A 16,610-nucleotide genomic window follows, 5' to 3' on the forward strand; every position below is an offset into this window, starting at 1 on the left:
CACTTAAATAACTCCGGACCCAATTTAAAACTAACCCTCTGACACATTAACGTTCCAGTTTTCTTATTAATATATCATGATCTAAAGCTGAAGCTCTACTTGGAACCTTAAGATCCAGCCATGCAAAATATGATTTTTTGCCTTTTTTCAAGTGGTCTTAAACTTTTGATCAGGATTGTACTTCTTCTTTAACTTTTGCAGCGGTTTCAAGGTGTCTAAAATCCCCGATATCTTTGACAACATCACACACATAAACGTACATCTACTATTATTTTTTTCTTTGTATATATGTAACGTGTTCCCTGTCTTGTTTGTGGGTTAAATCTTGGTTAGACGAATAAAATAAGAATTTCCTGTTTGTTTGTTTTTTAGAATAGAATAGAATAGAATAGAATAGAATAGAATTCAACTTTATTGTCATTGCACATGCACAGGTACAGGGCAACGAAATGCAGTTTGCATCCATCCAGAAGTGCTTTAGTGATATAGATATATTACAATATATATTAGCAATAATATAGATATGTGAGTATATTACAGAAATGGGTCTATTATGGCATGTTATAATGTACACGGTATGAATTGTAATTTGTAATTGTTTATTATTTGTTTGGCATATATAGGCCACCATACCACTGATTACCAAATCGCAAGCATTGTTCTGCCCACAACATTAGCGCTAAGAACGAATAGGTATTTTTCTGACCTGGAGACTACTGACACGTTCATCCGCGCTCACAATCGGTGCACGTCAACAGATGACGACACCTCAGCCAGTTCATTTATCGAGAAGACAGACATCCACAGAGAGCAGTCACCGCGTCTGGGGGAAGGACTGCACGATGTGGGCCGTGTTACCGCTACTGCTGCTCGGTCTGCTGCTACCCGGCTCACCTGTTTACGTTGTAGGTTTTCAGGTGAGTGTTGCTTGATTTTCATGGAAAAACAGTCTTCCACAGCATAGGTCTATTTTACTCTTGCAGTTGTTTGTTTGGCCCTGTGTCCGTGTTTTCCAGAATGTTCTTTGTCAAAGATCAAATTATTTGCGTTAAATTATGAGGAAGTTTGAGCGACAATAACTTCCCCAATTGCTCACTATCTGTGCTCAACACACATCTCTTTCAATAACTTCTGCTTATTACTGCTTATTCAAGCTTATGCTGGACAGCAAGCCTTTGAATAGAAACATAAACACCTGTTACTCTGGGCTTCTTTTGTTGGTGAATTTCTAAGCATGATTGCATCCTTTTTCCAAGCTGTGCTGATTTATTGTGAAAAATGACCGTCTAAGGAAGCATCTGGCAATCATCAGCCATAATGACAAGATAAAGTGCATCAACAAAAGCGAATAGCTTAAAACAGAGCCATTTGGAACTGTAATGGCCCTCTGCGTTCATGTTTTTGAATATTGTGATACCCATTTTATATAGAGTCACATCTGCTGCATTGGTAATTTCACGTAAAGATTTCTGGCTGGGTGAGGGTAATTTGACAGCTAAAGTCCCTATAACTGTTTGTCAGCAGAGTTCTCCTGTTGACACAGAGCTTGATGTTTACTGTAAGGAGCTCTGTTGCCCACACAACAACGCAGGTATGGAGGGGGAAGAAGGGGAAGTATTGCAGCTGTCCCTGATGCTGCTTATTTGGTTAAAGCTTCAGGATCAATTTGGGCAAACAAACTCCTGACATCTGTAGTGGTGATTGTTTATTTGACCTTGACCGGGACGAAAAAGTAGCTGATAATGAGATTTTCCTATGTGTTGTTTTGTCCAAGTGAGACGCCCGATCCCGAAGATAGCCAGTACCATCACATAAGACTAATAAATATCTTCCTTACTAATGGCAAGTTCTATACCTGCAAATATTTGCCACTCATTATGCTTCTACTTATTGGCTGATTGCCTGTGATTAATTGTTTGCTATATTGGTCATTAGGTGAAAAAACATTTACCACAAGAACGCAAATGAAACATTGTCATTTTTCAGTCACTCACTGTGGCAGATCATTTAAAGAGTGACTGAACAAAAGGTTAAACACACCCCTCATAAACATTTGTGTGAGGTGAGAGGTTATGTCCACGTTAAGTCCAGCTTCAGGTTTTTGTGTTTCAATATATATTGTGTGCTGTTTGGAAGTCTGAGAGTACATTGTGTTCTTCTTGAAGCAATTCATGTTCAGACTCTCTGTGTTCTTGCTCACCTTAACTGTATAAGCTGTTCGCAAGTTAAAGCAACCATAACTGCTTCGACCTTTTGTCTGTATCTGCAGCAATGCAACTCATCCATGGAAGGCACCATTTACAAATACAGAGCAAAAACTCTAAATGGTAGTCAGACTGTGAACTTCAGTGACTATGCAGGCAAGGCTGTCCTCTTTGTCAACGTGGCTACATACTGAGGACTCACCAGTCAGTATGTGGGTAAGAGATGGCACAGGCAGCGTTGTTTTGTGCTGCAGTTAAAAAAGAACTAAAGAGGTGGGGGGGGAAAGGTTTCTCCACCTGAACTCTTTTCTCTTCTTTCATCAGAACTGAATGCACTGTATGAGGAAATGAACCCACTTGGGTTAACTATTCTTGGCTTCCCCTGCAACCAGTTTGGAAAACAGGAACCAGGGCAAAGGCATGAAATCCTGCCAGGTTTAAAGTGAGAAATCTTTGTCTTTCACTGCACTTCAAGTCTGCCCCATAGAAAACACTGTTTAAAAAATACTCATGAATGAATTAGGGTCGATGAAGGTCATGGTTTTCCAGAGAACTCGATAGGATTTTGATGTGATAACATTAAATTCCCTAGTATTGAGTCACACGCTTATCGCAAGGCCGTATATATGTGCTGTAAGGTGAGAAGCTTTAAAGCAGCATGTAGACAGGAATGTGCAATAACGGTAAATCCTCTGTCAATCAACAAAACTTCATTAAAGCATGAAAGCATCTTTTGGCAGTTTCTGTTCGAGAGTCTCTGCAGCACACCCAGAACGTATGTCTCAGATTGCATCAGTCATCACAGATCCATAGCAAAGCCTTTGCAATACACTATGTGGCTTTACTCGGCTTGTAGGGAATCTAGGGCAGCTGCCAAGCAGTAAAGTACTCAGGGGCATGTCCACTGATAGGATGTCCTTTTTCTGGATTCCAGATACGTTAGGCCTGGCAATGGATTCGTTCCAAACTTCCTGCTGTTTGAGAAAGGTGATGTGAATGGGAAAAATGAGCAAGAGGTTTATACTTTCCTTAAGGTAAGAAACTGTGTGTGAAATTCAGTTGAGTCTTTGTAAGTTGAAACTTACATTTAAATGTTGTATTTTACATGTTATTAAACTATTTTTTTCCAAGTATATTATGAATGCTACTGTCTGCTCTCAATGCTTAGACTCTTTACATGTGTTTAGTTATATTCTGTGGGGAAAATAATTATTTGATACCCTGCTGAATTCATAAGCTTTCTAATTTTAGCATTTTCATTTTAATGGAGAAAGACAGAATATCAACCAACAAATCCAGAAAAAAACACATTAAATAAAAGCTGTACATTGATTTGCATATCATTGAGCGGATAAGTATTTTATCCATAAGTAAACCACGACTTACTACTTGGTTAAGGAACCTTGTTTGCCATGGTAAGCTGTTTCTTGTAGTTGGTCACTGGCTCATCTCAGGAGGGATTTTGGGCCACTCCGCTTTACAGAAACAAATCCTTTAGGTTTCTTGGCTGCCGCTTGGTAACTTGGTTTTTATTGGAAATCAAATACTTATTTCATTCAATGACATGCATTAATTCATTTCATTATTAAAATGAAACCAAATTAGAGACTGTTCATTTGTTTGGAAGAGAGTAAACTTAGAAATTCAGCAGGGGATCAAATAATTACTTGCCCCACTGTATTTGAAACAGACTGGATGCACTAGATATAATTCATGCCTTCATGAGCATTTATAAAGGCAGAGAAAACATATGGCCCTGAGCGGTGTTGTTCTGAGTCTTACTTAAAAGTTCTTTGTGCCACGCAGAGCTCTTGCCCCGCTGTCGGAGAAGACTTTGGTCCCATGTACGGCCGGTTGTTCTGGGAGCCTCTTAAGATTAGTGACATCAAGTGGAACTTTGAGAAGTTTCTGGTGGGAATGGATGGGAAGCCAGTGATGAGGTGGCAACCGACCACCAAAGTTTCTGTGGTGCGAGCTGACATCCGGAGATACCTGCTCGAACAATACACAAGGGATGTCTTTAATTAGATGTGATCGATCATTTAGTGTTGTCTGTCTAATGAATTAAGTGTAATCAGATGCAAATGATTAAAACTAAGGTAGCCTGAAAACGAGTAATGTTACAGTTTCTTGTACCGTGAAGATGGCATGTTGAATGAAGAGGAGGCTTGAAAACAGGAACTCTGTGGTGCCTCTTTGGAATCTGGGGTTTAGGCCAGCCTTTCAGTGCATTCAGGCTGCCCTGCAATCCCACAGCACCATGTCATCTTCCCATCTCAGGACTTGTTAACCATTACTGTCTAAATGTTAATTACTTTCAATAAATCATCAAGAATAACACGGTGTTGTGCAGTTTTTTGAGAAACAAACATGAGTGTTGTGTCACAGAAAGGTAAAAACGATGTACTCTGTGGAACAAGACACGGTAAGATACTAATGAGACATTTAGAATAGATTTATTAAGCCAGTCAAATACAAAAAGTCTCACATGTGCTTTTTTCCTACAGCAAAAAAAAAAAGAGAAAAAAAGAAAAAAGGCTAAAAACCAGGAAAATACATCTGCCATAAATTACAGCATACCTTTCAAAGTGCAATTCTGTTAATATCTCAGCTCTAGCCCATCCTGATTTTGTTCCCTGTTGATATCTTGCTAGATAAAAGTAAGCCATTTCAAACCTTTTTTTTTTCTTTTTTTTTTTTTGAAGCCCTTCATCTGACTAGTCAAAATACACTATACTAAGTAATCGTAACTGGCATTCAGTTTAAACAGGCAAGGCTTGTTGATTTGGAGATCAGATTTAACTTTTTCCTAATAGTGTGACCTGGAGGTGTGGATCCGCTATCTGTTATTGCGACTTTGACTGCGTTAGAGCAGTTCACAGGTCAGTCGGCAAGGTGTGGGTTGCTGGTTGTTGAAGTGGATGGAAACAAAAAGTCGAGACATCCCGACAGAGGGTTTTATCCTCTGGGGTGGCTGTACTGCTGTAACTGGGTGTTTAACCACGGCCTACGAATTCTGATGAAAATCGTCCTCATTCTGCTCCTTGAGCTGAATTTGGATATTTTGTACTGCTAAGTACAACTCAGCGAGGTTATGTGACATAACAGGTATATGAGGACGCGGCTGCTGTAATCTCTTGGTACTGTGTTGGGGATATGCTGTGTGCAGTGGTACAGGATGCAGTGAGATGAGCATAAATATCGGAATGAGTGGTCAAATCAAGTCGAAGTGTTTAATGAGATTAGGTCCATCATCATGGGGGAGAAATTACCAAAAAATAAAAAATAAAAAATTGTGTATGTACTGCGTATTGTGTCTGATACAAACATACAATGTCAATAGCTACAATATATTGGGATTACACTAACAACATAGAAAGAACAGCATTACTAAAGACAATGATTTACACTTAGTCAATGCAACTATCAAAACAGCAGGTTATAAATAAATTATCAGTAATCACAATCATGTTTTTTTTTTTTTTTTGTTTGTTTTTTTTTGGCATGATACCATCAAAATTCATTTCCCAAAATTTTTGTATTTCAACAACAACTTTTGAACAGTTACACAGTTAGGGGACAGTTCTATAACATCGATGGTATTGAAAACCCTCAAATCAATTAACATTCACATTGTAAGCTCTATGATTCAGTGTACCTATATAATCATTCATGGCTGGAATGAGTATATGTAGTCTTAGTCTTACTGGGGAATGGCTTCCTGTGACCCTACAAGTAACAAACTACTTGTTACATACTTGCAGATAGACAATCACATAGGTATATTGTCTGGAAAACAAAACAAAAAAATCTATGTTAATTATTCCAACCTATTTAACAAATGACTTAAAGTTGCCGATTTAAAAAAAAAAAAAAAAAAAAAAAAAATATTAAACAATATTTCATGTGTATATTCAGAATAGCGTCACAAATAGCCTTATAAAACGCAAGTATAAACAACATTACAATAGGATATCTACAGTTCAGTAGGAAAATTATAGATCAAATCACACCTTGTCAACTCAAAAACAAACTGATTTCATGCTACTACCCAGGCTCCTTTTAAGTGGGTACGGTGATGCTTTAGTGCTTTCCAGGGTCAATGTTCTGTCGCTCCCTTTTTCCAAATCCTGTTCCAGGTGCTCCTGTCGCTGCTGCTGCTGCTGCTGCCGCCGCTGACTGATCTACGGACACCAAAGTAACATATGAACATAAATAAGCCTTACCCCACTATAGTTTACACCTCTGAGCTGAAGAACTTTAAGCATAACTAATGACAAAATTTGGCTCATTGTTTTTCCACTACATTTTAAGAGTACATCTGTTTGAATACACACCATCATGTATTGTGCAATAGAAATAAATTACATATGACTGGTTGTATCTTACCTGCATTCTCTGGTGGTGGTCGTGAACTTTCTCCTACTGCTCTGGCCCCTCTCAACCCCCTCTCAGGTTGATTGAATGACAACTGCCAAGGAAAACCCTGATTTAAAAAACAAAACAAAAACAAAAACAGAACAATTCTGTTAAAATTTCTATTCTTACTCGTTGCAATCAGCAGCCCTTAAGTCTTTGCCATAACCTAATATTGGTTATTGAATGTAAGCGTGCTGCCCCCAGCAAGTAAGGGAAGTAGAGGTAAGAGAGAAATTGAAAAGAAAAAAAAAGAAAGCCTTGTTTCTTCAGTGAACCAGAGTCACTCCAGAGACAAAGACAGAGGGGCTTTAGAGCGCCCTTACCGGGGTAACGGGTTGGAAGTCTCGTACAGGGGGTGGTGCTGCGGCGGCTGCGGCTGCGGCACCTGCTGCATTGGGCATCCGGGGAGGGAAGTGTATGGGCCAACCTTCAAGGCCCTGCGGTCCCACCTGCACAAAGGGACCACAGTAGGGAGGGCTCAGCGGGCCGTTCACTGAGTCTGACGTGGGGTCTGAGGTACGTCTTTCCTGCTGCTGCCCCTACGAGGGATCACAAGTACACATGTGATCCCCAATCAGTGCTTTGTGGCTACTCTCAGCGAATGCAGCGGCCCTGTTGTGGCACGGGACGCTGCTGACCTTCAACCCTGCTGCGGTTCTGCCTCCCACTGAGGCGTGCCAGTGTTCACCTCGCTGCTCCCAAATGCACTGACCGAAACAAGCTAGCTGCAGTGAGGCTCTTGTGATTCGTTCGGCATGAACCTACTACAGTCAAGTCAATCTAGTCTTCCACCATTCTGTCACTAGGGGGCACTAGCCTGCAAGCCTATTGGCACTTTCTTTTCAGGAGCCACACTGAACAAATATTTCACCTACTCAGTGTGACAGCGCCCTTTAATCCACCATTTCAGTGTATATGTAACACTAGCAGTACCTGTTTGTGATGCTGCATCTGCAGTCTCTCCAGCTTACATCTCTCTGTACGCTCTCTCTGACACTCGTTCTGCGCCTGATGAAGCTGCGCCACACCAACAAGTACACAACAAGAAAAATAAAGCACCTCATATTAGGGCAGGTCAGCTAGAATAGCCACTAGCAGAAAAATGATACAAAAGCTAAAGCTTTCCTGGTCACATTATATACAGGGGGAAAAAATATATGTTACATGAGCACGATCTTACCTGATTGGTCAAATTAGTAATCTGACCCTGAAGTCTTTCAACTTGCCGCCTCAAGTCCTCTTTCTCTTCATTCATTCGCTCCCTGTCGCTCCTTTCTTTTCTGAAGTCCTCCTCAAAGATTTTTACCTGAAGTGCAAAGAAAGAAAAAGCAGCTGAAGGGAAATCCACACGTAACTGCAGGAGTGTGTGTAAATGTTCTGTTTATCTGACCTGTTCTTTAAGTACAGCAATTTGAGTGAGCAGCTCCTGTTTCTTAAAGTTGTTGGCCGCATCTGCAAAGTTGCCCTGGCCAGGAGGTTGTTGGGAGGATGAAGGTGAGTGTAGGTTTAAGGCTTCTTCTAAAGCCTGAATAAGACAAATCAATGTTACCCTGACAGAAACGTCCCTGCGCCCGATTACTCTTTTTGCATCTCTTCCACACTCACTCGGTTGAGGCGTTGGATCTCCTTCTCTTGGTACTCTCTCTGTTTGCTGAGGGGCACCAGCTGATCCTGCAAGTAGCGGATCTTCTGCTTCAGCTCGGCCGTCTCAGTGTTTAAACACTCCTTCTCCCCCTGGAACGAACGCGCACACACCCCATGGCTTTAAAAACACCTTTTCCACAGTCACTCTGTGCCCTGCTTTCGTTTAGACCAGTTTCACCTGGCCTTTTTCACATCTGTATTCTCACCTGGACATTTTCAATCTTGGACTTGGCCAGCAGCAGCTTCTTGTCATAGTCACGTTGCCTCTGCTCCCGCTCAGCCTCCAGCTCAAGCACAGTTTTCTGTGACTCGGCTAGCCGTTGTCTGAGGTCTGTGATCTGAGGAAAAGTGGCAATCTTTTAGTTTAGGAAATGATCACGCTGTTAAAGATCCATTTTTTTTTATAAATTTCCATAAAGTGCCTAATAATAAATAAAACCGATTAAGTAATAACCCTCCGGTATTAGCTTCAGAAATGTTATCTAAATAGACAACTAAGCCATCAAATTCGCAAACACGCACTGCTGTTTTTGTGTAACATATGAACGAACCGAGTGACGCAAATGGATATATCTAGGGTTCTGTGGTTATAACCCAAAGCTGCACGGTGTCCCTGTCTGAACGAAGTGTGAATGTAGGTTTATACATAATTGTGGGTGTGCACAACATAGGTGTGTGAGTGTCAGTGTGAGAGTGTGTACGTCTGTGTGTCTCTGCTGCCCTCTGACTGCACCACAGCAGGAAGTCAGCGGGTACCGGAGAGGTAAGGGGAATTCTTACTGAAGTGTGACAGGCCTTGTGGTAAGCATGTTCAGATCGCAAGCTATTGCAAGATTGCACCTTTTCCACTGGACAAGCACATTTAAAAAAAAAAAAAAAGAAAAAAAAAGAAAAGAAAAGAAAGAACTAGACACATACACAGCTGCTTCTCTGTCAAGTCATAAACACAAACTTCAAAGTCCTGTTTGTTAAAGTTTTTTTCAAATTATAAAATGCTTTCCATCTGTCACTTCACCCATCATAGGTTTTTTTGCTTGTTTTTCTGTTAAATCACGATATTTTACCTAATTAATGTCACGATGCTCAGTGATCAGTAATATTTTTTCTTAGTTTGGCAAAACACTTGAAACTAACTTCAACCATCACTTGGAAAAAATGTTGCTACAGACACCAGAAGCAACTTTAATTCATAAAATAAGTAATTAAGACAATATCTGAACCCCACAGGTAACCAACCTTAGTTTCTTTATATGCTGAAATGAATACAGTGGAACTCTTTAGTTAAGTTTCAGCTTTTCATAGCATGTAATCCATTTTACACACAGATCACTGAGTGTGGTGTTATGGAGAGACACCCAATGAAATTTGTGACTGGTATCTCACTTGTACTGACACTTGTTAAATCACTCATACTGGGTACAAGTGATTTACTTTAAGTCCAACAGAGCATTTAACATCTCTTTGAACTAAATTGGACCAAACAGAGCTAACTGATGCAGGTGATTCAATATTTTGAAAATGTTAAAAGAAAAAAAAAAAAAAAAAGAAAGAAAGAAAGGCCTGAAATTGAAAATAAGAAAAGAAATCTAAAAAAATTTAAAATTCTTTTAAGCAGTCAAGAGCACCGTAACGCCTTCCCACACCCGTCACAGCAGCTGTAAAGTCATTACTGTACCTTCTGCTCAAACTGTGACTTCATGGCGTTCCACTGAATGTCCCACTGCTTGTTCACCTCCAGCACCTGTAAGAAGCCAGAAAGCGAAACAAACACCACTGAACATGTAGGAAACAAAATACACAGACTTTCCCCTATGGCAAAAGAGGATGAGCAGTAAGTAAGAAAGTAAGCAAGCAAGACTCACATCCTTTCTCTGCTTCTCCAAAAGCTTGATCTTCTTTTCATACACCTCGACATCACAAGGTTTAGTTGGGGTTTTCTCTGCAGCTTTTCCACTCTGGGGGGTTGGGGGAACATAAAATATTCCTAAATCCACAACATTACTACATTACGCACGTTGTAAGAGGTCACGAGTGGGAAATTCTCAGTCACAAGATTACTGTATTGAGAATAATTTAATTAAAGGTCTTTAAAAAGAACACAGATTAAAAACTGGTTTAGGTAAAAAAAAAAAAAACTTCATAGAAATGTTTTAAATATGAAGCTACAGCAAATAATGTATGTATACAAATTTAAATAAATCAATTTTAATTAAACTGAAACTACCTTCTGCGGTGTGGTGGCCTCCATTTTGGGTCGGACAGCCGCAGATTCCTCCTTCACCGGCTCCTCTTTGGCCTCTGGAGTTTCAGCGTCAGGTGGCAACGCAGATGCTGCTGCCGCTGCTGCCGCTCCTGTGACCAACTCCTTAAGTTTCTGATTTTCCTGTCTACACCGGCATGAAAATGAAAATGATAGTGTTTGAGAACTAGGTCTCATTCTAAGACATGGCCGTCATCATGCTCCAGCTACTGGAGGCCTTCTGGGAAGAACCTACAACACCAGAAAGCCCTGGAGTAATCCCCTTCAGAAGTGAAAGCGCGCTGAATTGTTAACATCAAGGGCAAAGTAAAGATTAGGCGATAAATATTTTATTAACAGTAATGAGAATTTGACTCGAAATAAAATCAAACGATAAGAAGCAAAACAGTCCCACAAAAAAAAAGTTAAAAAACAGATCAGAAGAAAAGAGAACAAGATGTCAGAGCGATAGTATTGTTTTATTTGTAGCACAGTCACATCAAAAGGAGAAACATTACCTCAGCTGTTCCAAGTCTCGATTCCTGATATGATGATCCTCTTCCATTTTCTTTCGAAGCTCATTGTTCTCTTGTCTGAGCTGCTCGCAGAGAGTCTATAAAGCCAAGAGAGGACAATATTAAACACCGTTCTGACATTTTCTTATTATCTGTACTCAATCATATATCCAGAAATGCCATCAACCCAGTGGCACAAAGATAAACTTATGTTGAGTTTTAAATTACATCGGAATGCAAGTCACGTGTAATAATCTAACAGATAAGGAAATGCCATCTGTTTTATCTGATAAATCAAGCTTTAGTTTCCTATTTTCATCCCATTAAATAACACTTTTGTTGCCCACAGGGTTTTGAGGAAAAATTAATGTTCCATGTAGTGAAAGTAGTGAGACTTTAAAAATATTTTATTGAATGTTTTAGAGGTTCTACACAGAGCACCAACTACGTGCAGCTTCATTTTATTTTTTTTAAAGTTATTGAGTCTCCAGAATACTTGTTCTACCACAAAACACACTTAAATTACTCTTCAAGTTCTGAAACCACATCCGTCCGAACGAAGTATTATTGCATCTGTAGTTTTACTCTCGCGACCCGTCAAATCTCACACAAAAAAGCTTTTAAAGTCATCAAGTTATGCCGAGCGTGCCGTAGCAGTAGTATTTAGCGTGATAGTTTCGAGTTGCTCTAACAAAATTCAGATTTTATATTTTTCTTTAACATGACTGATCATTGTATATACACTTGGTATGCTCTTGCACTATTACAACACTTATAAATCACTATTTATAATAAGCACTGTGGTGATTTGTCACATTTTTTTAGTTTTATGACACAGTAGTTGTGCGCAATACCTGTAGGAGGGAGGTCCTCTGTTCATTCTTTTGGACTTTCGAAGAAAGATGATGAAACTCCACAGCCATGCGGCCAAGGTGCGCTAACAGCTGGTTTGGGTTGGACTCCTCAGCAAATATGCTGAATGAGCTCTCAAGCCTCTTCAGCTGGCTTGCTAGCTCGATGTTCTCCTGAGGAAGGAGGGGAATTACTCCTACTGCTGACCCGGCCTGAAGATACCCACACAAGTAACCAGTCAGTCACCTGTTCTTCTCAAGCTGACTCAGTGAGCGTGTTCTCAATTACATCTCAATTATTTAAAACACCATTCTGTAAGAGTCATCGTTCTCTATGAAAGGGAGCAGCCGATTTGTATGAAAGGCAAACTAGTTGGTCCTGTTGGGTTTATTTTTACTCTCCACAGACTACAATTAGCTTTTCTACTTTCGCCAACATATATTTTAGATAGCAAGGTTGGCTAAATTTGTTAGAATATGTGACAGGCTGGCCACTAGCATAGGTTTTAACATGTTCACCTCAACACTGGCCTCGTGTCCTGTTAACACATCCCCTGGGATTTAGTATGTGAATGAATCAGCGGTGTAATTCTAGTCAGTGACAATCCTGGACTTTCCCCTGACTGACTCAGGCTGGAGCTACCAGTATTGAGTTTTTTGGTGAGTCAACACACCAAGGATGTATGTCCAATATTGAGGAAATGGCTATAAAGAGGAATGATTAAATTTAACCTCACTAAACCGAAACCTATACAAAATAATATCCTTTTAAAGGGTAAAGAATAAATGCTAAAAATAACCATATGATTCAAATAGATTTGAGCTATTCATCTGGTACGTACTGTCAATGCCTCTGAAGTCTTTCCCTCCATATTCACCACCTCAAACTCTGAAATGGCATCCTATAAAAAAAATATACACACACACACAACTCGAACATGATCCCAAAAAACAACGACGAAGTGAACATTCTCCAGTCGGACGTTATATTTTAGGCCCTGATAATGCCTACATCTAGTCTTAAAATAATAACAGGGTCATTTCTACCTGAACAGAAAGCAGAAACAAATTATTTACATTGGGCTTCTCTGGCTGAAGAGTCTTTCCTAAACAGCTCGATTGCTCCTCCTTCTGCTCAGCTGTGGTATGTAAACAGGGTTTATTACCTGAAATACACCAAATGAATATTAATGGTAACAATCAGCCAAATGCTGGCCACACTGTGTAATAATCCAAAAATGTGAAGAAAAGTCTTCTTCGTTGCCTTTAAGTATGTGAAACCTACTTTGTGTCTCAGTTTGAATGGGCCCTCCCATACACAAACTGGCTGCGAAGCTGGACGATTTCAGGGCTTCGTTGTCTCTCACAAGTTCCTCCACTCGCTGTCGAAGCCTCGACGCCTCTGACTGAGACTCTTCCAGCAAATCACCTGCAGGTATTGGAGAGAGCTCGTCTCTATCTAGTAACACCTTCACTTAATCTTGCTTTGTTTCTACTGGCAAACCCTGTTGTCACTAAAAATATCAGCACAACAACAAACAACGTGTGACAGAAACTCTGTGAGAAAGTAAGGACTCGTTTAGTTAGTCACTGAGCCATTCACGTTGTTAGCATGTGAGTTTTTAACTGGATGACCAAAGCAGATTTTCAGGTTTCACTACATTTCACCATAATTGCTGAATGACACTTTAGGATATGATGCTACAACATCACATGTTGTCTTTGTGCCTATGTCAAATTTGTTTTAAATGACAAATGTGTTATTTAAAATGTCTGTTCAACTTTCTGCTGCTACAGAATTCAAGCTGAACAATCTCAACTTTCTGTGTAGAAAATTTTGGAAAAAACTTTATGAGCTTCCACTGTGACCAAGAAGCACATGGTAACTCAGCGCTCTAACATCAGTAAAAGAAAGCCACCATCGAAGTTGGAAATCCAGTGGTATTACGGACATAATGAGCCGAAAAGAGCAGTCTAACTGAAGTAGATGTTCCATCTTACTGAGCTGAGGATGAAGATCGTGACCAAATTAAAGGTAGACTCGAAACAAAGGACACAACTCCCCTCACTCACTGACAAAATCCCATCACAGGAGATACTTGTAGGTGTGAACACAGCTCTACCTCTAGCTCTCCCGACTACCAATAGCACTAAAACCAATGAGCTTATATATGTCACTGCCACAATAATAAAAATATTGATCTACTTTTAGTCCAAGTAGGCTGGAGAAATAATGGAAGAACACCTGGGAGGAAGAAACGACAACACCAAAGCCAAGTGGCTGGTGGATCTATGAGCACCAACCTCACAGAAAAAGTGCCAATCAAGATCACAAAGGCAGACATCCAGCAACGAGCCTCAAGAATGAAGAGCTAGACAGCACCAAGACCTAAAATAATTGAAGATGATAGATGAAGAAGCTAACACACCATGGACACCTGGCAGCACAAATAAAAGGGACTGCTAACAGCAGGTACTCCTCCGCACTGGATAACAAAGGCCAGAACAATCTGAGCATGAAGGATCCCCCACAAGGGTACAACACCATCAAACTACAAGCCAGCCAATTACCTGCTTAACATGGAAGATCAACTCAGGGTCTCATGAACTAGGCTGAGTGGCCACATGAGTCAATATAGGACACATGCAGATCAGAAGAGCACTGGAAATAACAGCACTGGGTCCAAGGACCCACGTTGAAGGCTGTGCAAAGGAGCCCCGGAGACTATGTAGTGCATTGTCGACACAATCAAGAGGCTGGGATAGTGTACAGGAACATCTGTGCTACATATGGAATAAAAAGCCACACTTCTTGATGGGAGATACAGCCAAGGATGGGTGAGAACAACAAGCCTAAGGTCCTACGGGACTTCAAGTTCTAGACAGTCGTGTGGCTGCTAACCATAGTGGTGGATGACAAAGAGCAGAAAAAGCCTCGTCTATCACAATGCAGCAGTGATAGACATGGTAATCCCAGTGGTGAGCACAATCTGAAAGCGAGTTCACAAGAAAACAAAAAAGTACCAGTGGCTGAAAGAAAAACTGGAGCAGTGTGGTAACAGGAGCATTAGGAGCTGTAACCCCAAGATTGGAAGAATGGCTCCAGCAGATTCCAGGCACAATGTCAGAGGTCGCTGTCCAGAGGAGTGCAATCCTAGATACTGCACAGAACTCTCAAACTTCCAAGCCTCTGGTAAAGGATCACCACACCCCCAGGAGTTGAAAAGGACTGACACACAAACAGACGCACACGGCCTTAACTTCAACTTGAGATAACTAGTCTTTAGAAACATACCTAAGCTCTTAAGTCCCTTCATCCGTTCTCTCAGCATGCTGTTCTCCTCCAGCAGCTGCCGATAGCTGCTCCCTCCTCCAGCCTCATCCCTGGCCTTGACCTCACTCCCACCCGGATCATAGATGCGGTACGGTCCTTTCCCCTCCATTGCAGTTGCTCACTTCCTACACATCGTCCTCTGAACTGTGGAAAGAAGACACAAACTGGTATTTTTAACTTAACAAAAATATCAGAAGCTACGCAGCAGGAGACACCAGAACACACAGAAGAAGTCAGGAGTAGCTGACCTTTACAGAAAACAAAGAGTTTTCTAACAGGCTGAAAAAGTAAACAACTGGAAAAAGAAATCTTGGCAATTTTTACATTGTGAGGTTATATTTAAGTTCCGACTTAAAATTGTGTCAGTGACATAGGTGATTTGAAAGTATAACAGGTACACCACAAGATCACCAAATACGCTCGTACTCTCTCTCAAAGTTGAACACTTGAACATAAGATAAAGTTTTATAACAGGAGCTCGAAAGTAAAAGCAAATATGCTCAAATGACATTAATACCACCCGCTTTTTGTTTTATACTATACAGCGTGACACTAACGACCTGTTTCTAAGTTATCATTTCTAACAGGACGACTGTAGACTATGAGCGAAACGTTGGACGGAAAATAAAAATCCTCCGACGACTTTGAGAGGACAAATGCTGTACTATGAACCCTGACAGAGTCGGACATATGGCAAAAATGTGTTAGCTATGGTGATAGCATATTATGACAACTACAACGTTCTTATCCTGGGGAAAAGGGAACAAAAGCAGAGCAAAAAAATAACAAAACAAAACAAAATGTAATGCAAATCCAAGTAACACACATCTATCCAGGAGACCAGGCTCAAATACACCACAATCTAGCAAATGACAGCTACCTTGATTGGCTGAAGAAAGCTAATATTAGTTTTCGCTGTTGTCATGCAAATTGCTAGCAACATCCTCGTTAGCTGTCGGCTAGCTAACACTAGATGACTGTGCGGGAAACGAAGGCGCTAAACTCCCCTTATTTTTCCTCTACAGAGACTGTAATCGATTCGGTAAATCGCTGGAAACGCGGAGATAAACGCCAAGCCAAAACAACAAAGAGGTGGCTTTTTTTGCTCGGTACCTTTCAGCTCGCAGTGGCCTCTCGTCTGCCCAGACATGTATTGCGGAAGTGGTCTACTGAGTCTATGCTGTAACCTGGGAAATTCCACCTCGCAACGTTTGGTAAACAGCGATGATTGACAGCAACGTGGCCAATCGCAGCTCGGCTCTATCAGAGGGGCACCAACAGGAGCAGCTGACCTTAATGTAAACACTGGAGCAAACGCTCTACATGTATTCTAACCGTGGCGGTATTACCAGAATTGCCAAACCTGTTCACATGATCTACTTTTAGGCACCAATATCCATATAT

The 16,610-nt window shown here is 40.7% G+C and overlaps 2 protein-coding genes and 1 long non-coding RNA gene across 7 annotated transcripts in view; 2 read left to right on the forward strand and 1 right to left on the reverse strand.

Moving 5' to 3' along the window:
* LOC146717404 (uncharacterized) overlaps positions 1 to 16,610 on the forward strand; it is a 37,556-nt gene that overhangs the window by 3,287 nt on the left and 17,659 nt on the right. The window lies entirely within an intron of this gene.
* Positions 658 to 5,220, forward strand: gpx3 (glutathione peroxidase 3). Its single transcript, XM_085475662.1, has 5 exons — positions 658 to 917; positions 2,270 to 2,420; positions 2,529 to 2,646; positions 3,139 to 3,238; positions 4,011 to 5,220. The coding sequence occupies exons 1-5, from the start codon at positions 759 to 761 to the stop codon at positions 4,230 to 4,232; spliced, it is 750 nt and encodes a 249-aa protein (XP_085331788.1). The 5' UTR covers positions 658 to 758; the 3' UTR covers positions 4,233 to 5,220.
* tnip1 (TNFAIP3 interacting protein 1) lies at positions 5,424 to 16,499 on the reverse strand. 5 transcript variants are annotated; one of them, XM_085475594.1, is made up of 18 exons: positions 16,320 to 16,498; positions 15,168 to 15,350; positions 13,158 to 13,301; positions 12,950 to 13,038; positions 12,715 to 12,774; positions 11,876 to 12,085; positions 11,025 to 11,119; positions 10,492 to 10,654; positions 10,130 to 10,222; positions 9,943 to 10,008; positions 8,474 to 8,605; positions 8,229 to 8,357; positions 8,014 to 8,148; positions 7,804 to 7,929; positions 7,557 to 7,640; positions 6,947 to 7,162; positions 6,594 to 6,690; positions 5,424 to 6,388 (listed from the first exon to the last, which is right to left on the reverse strand). In XM_085475594.1, exons 2-18 carry the CDS (start codon positions 15,313 to 15,315, stop codon positions 6,288 to 6,290), a joined length of 2,088 nt encoding a protein of 695 aa, XP_085331720.1. In that variant the 5' UTR covers positions 15,316 to 15,350; positions 16,320 to 16,498; the 3' UTR covers positions 5,424 to 6,287. The 5 variants fall into 5 exon arrangements, with proteins under 5 accessions (XP_085331720.1, XP_085331729.1, XP_085331737.1 ...); XM_085475603.1 differs by having other exon boundaries at positions 11,876 to 12,046; positions 16,320 to 16,496; XM_085475611.1 differs by having other exon boundaries at positions 6,947 to 7,072; positions 16,320 to 16,496.

The sequence above is a fragment of the Copadichromis virginalis genome, linkage group LG2 (genome assembly GCF_057382275.1).
Source record: "Copadichromis virginalis isolate Kocher_CV1m ecotype Utaka linkage group LG2, C_Virginalis_male_GT1.1, whole genome shotgun sequence".
Classification (NCBI taxonomy): Eukaryota; Metazoa; Chordata; class Actinopteri; order Cichliformes; family Cichlidae; genus Copadichromis; species Copadichromis virginalis.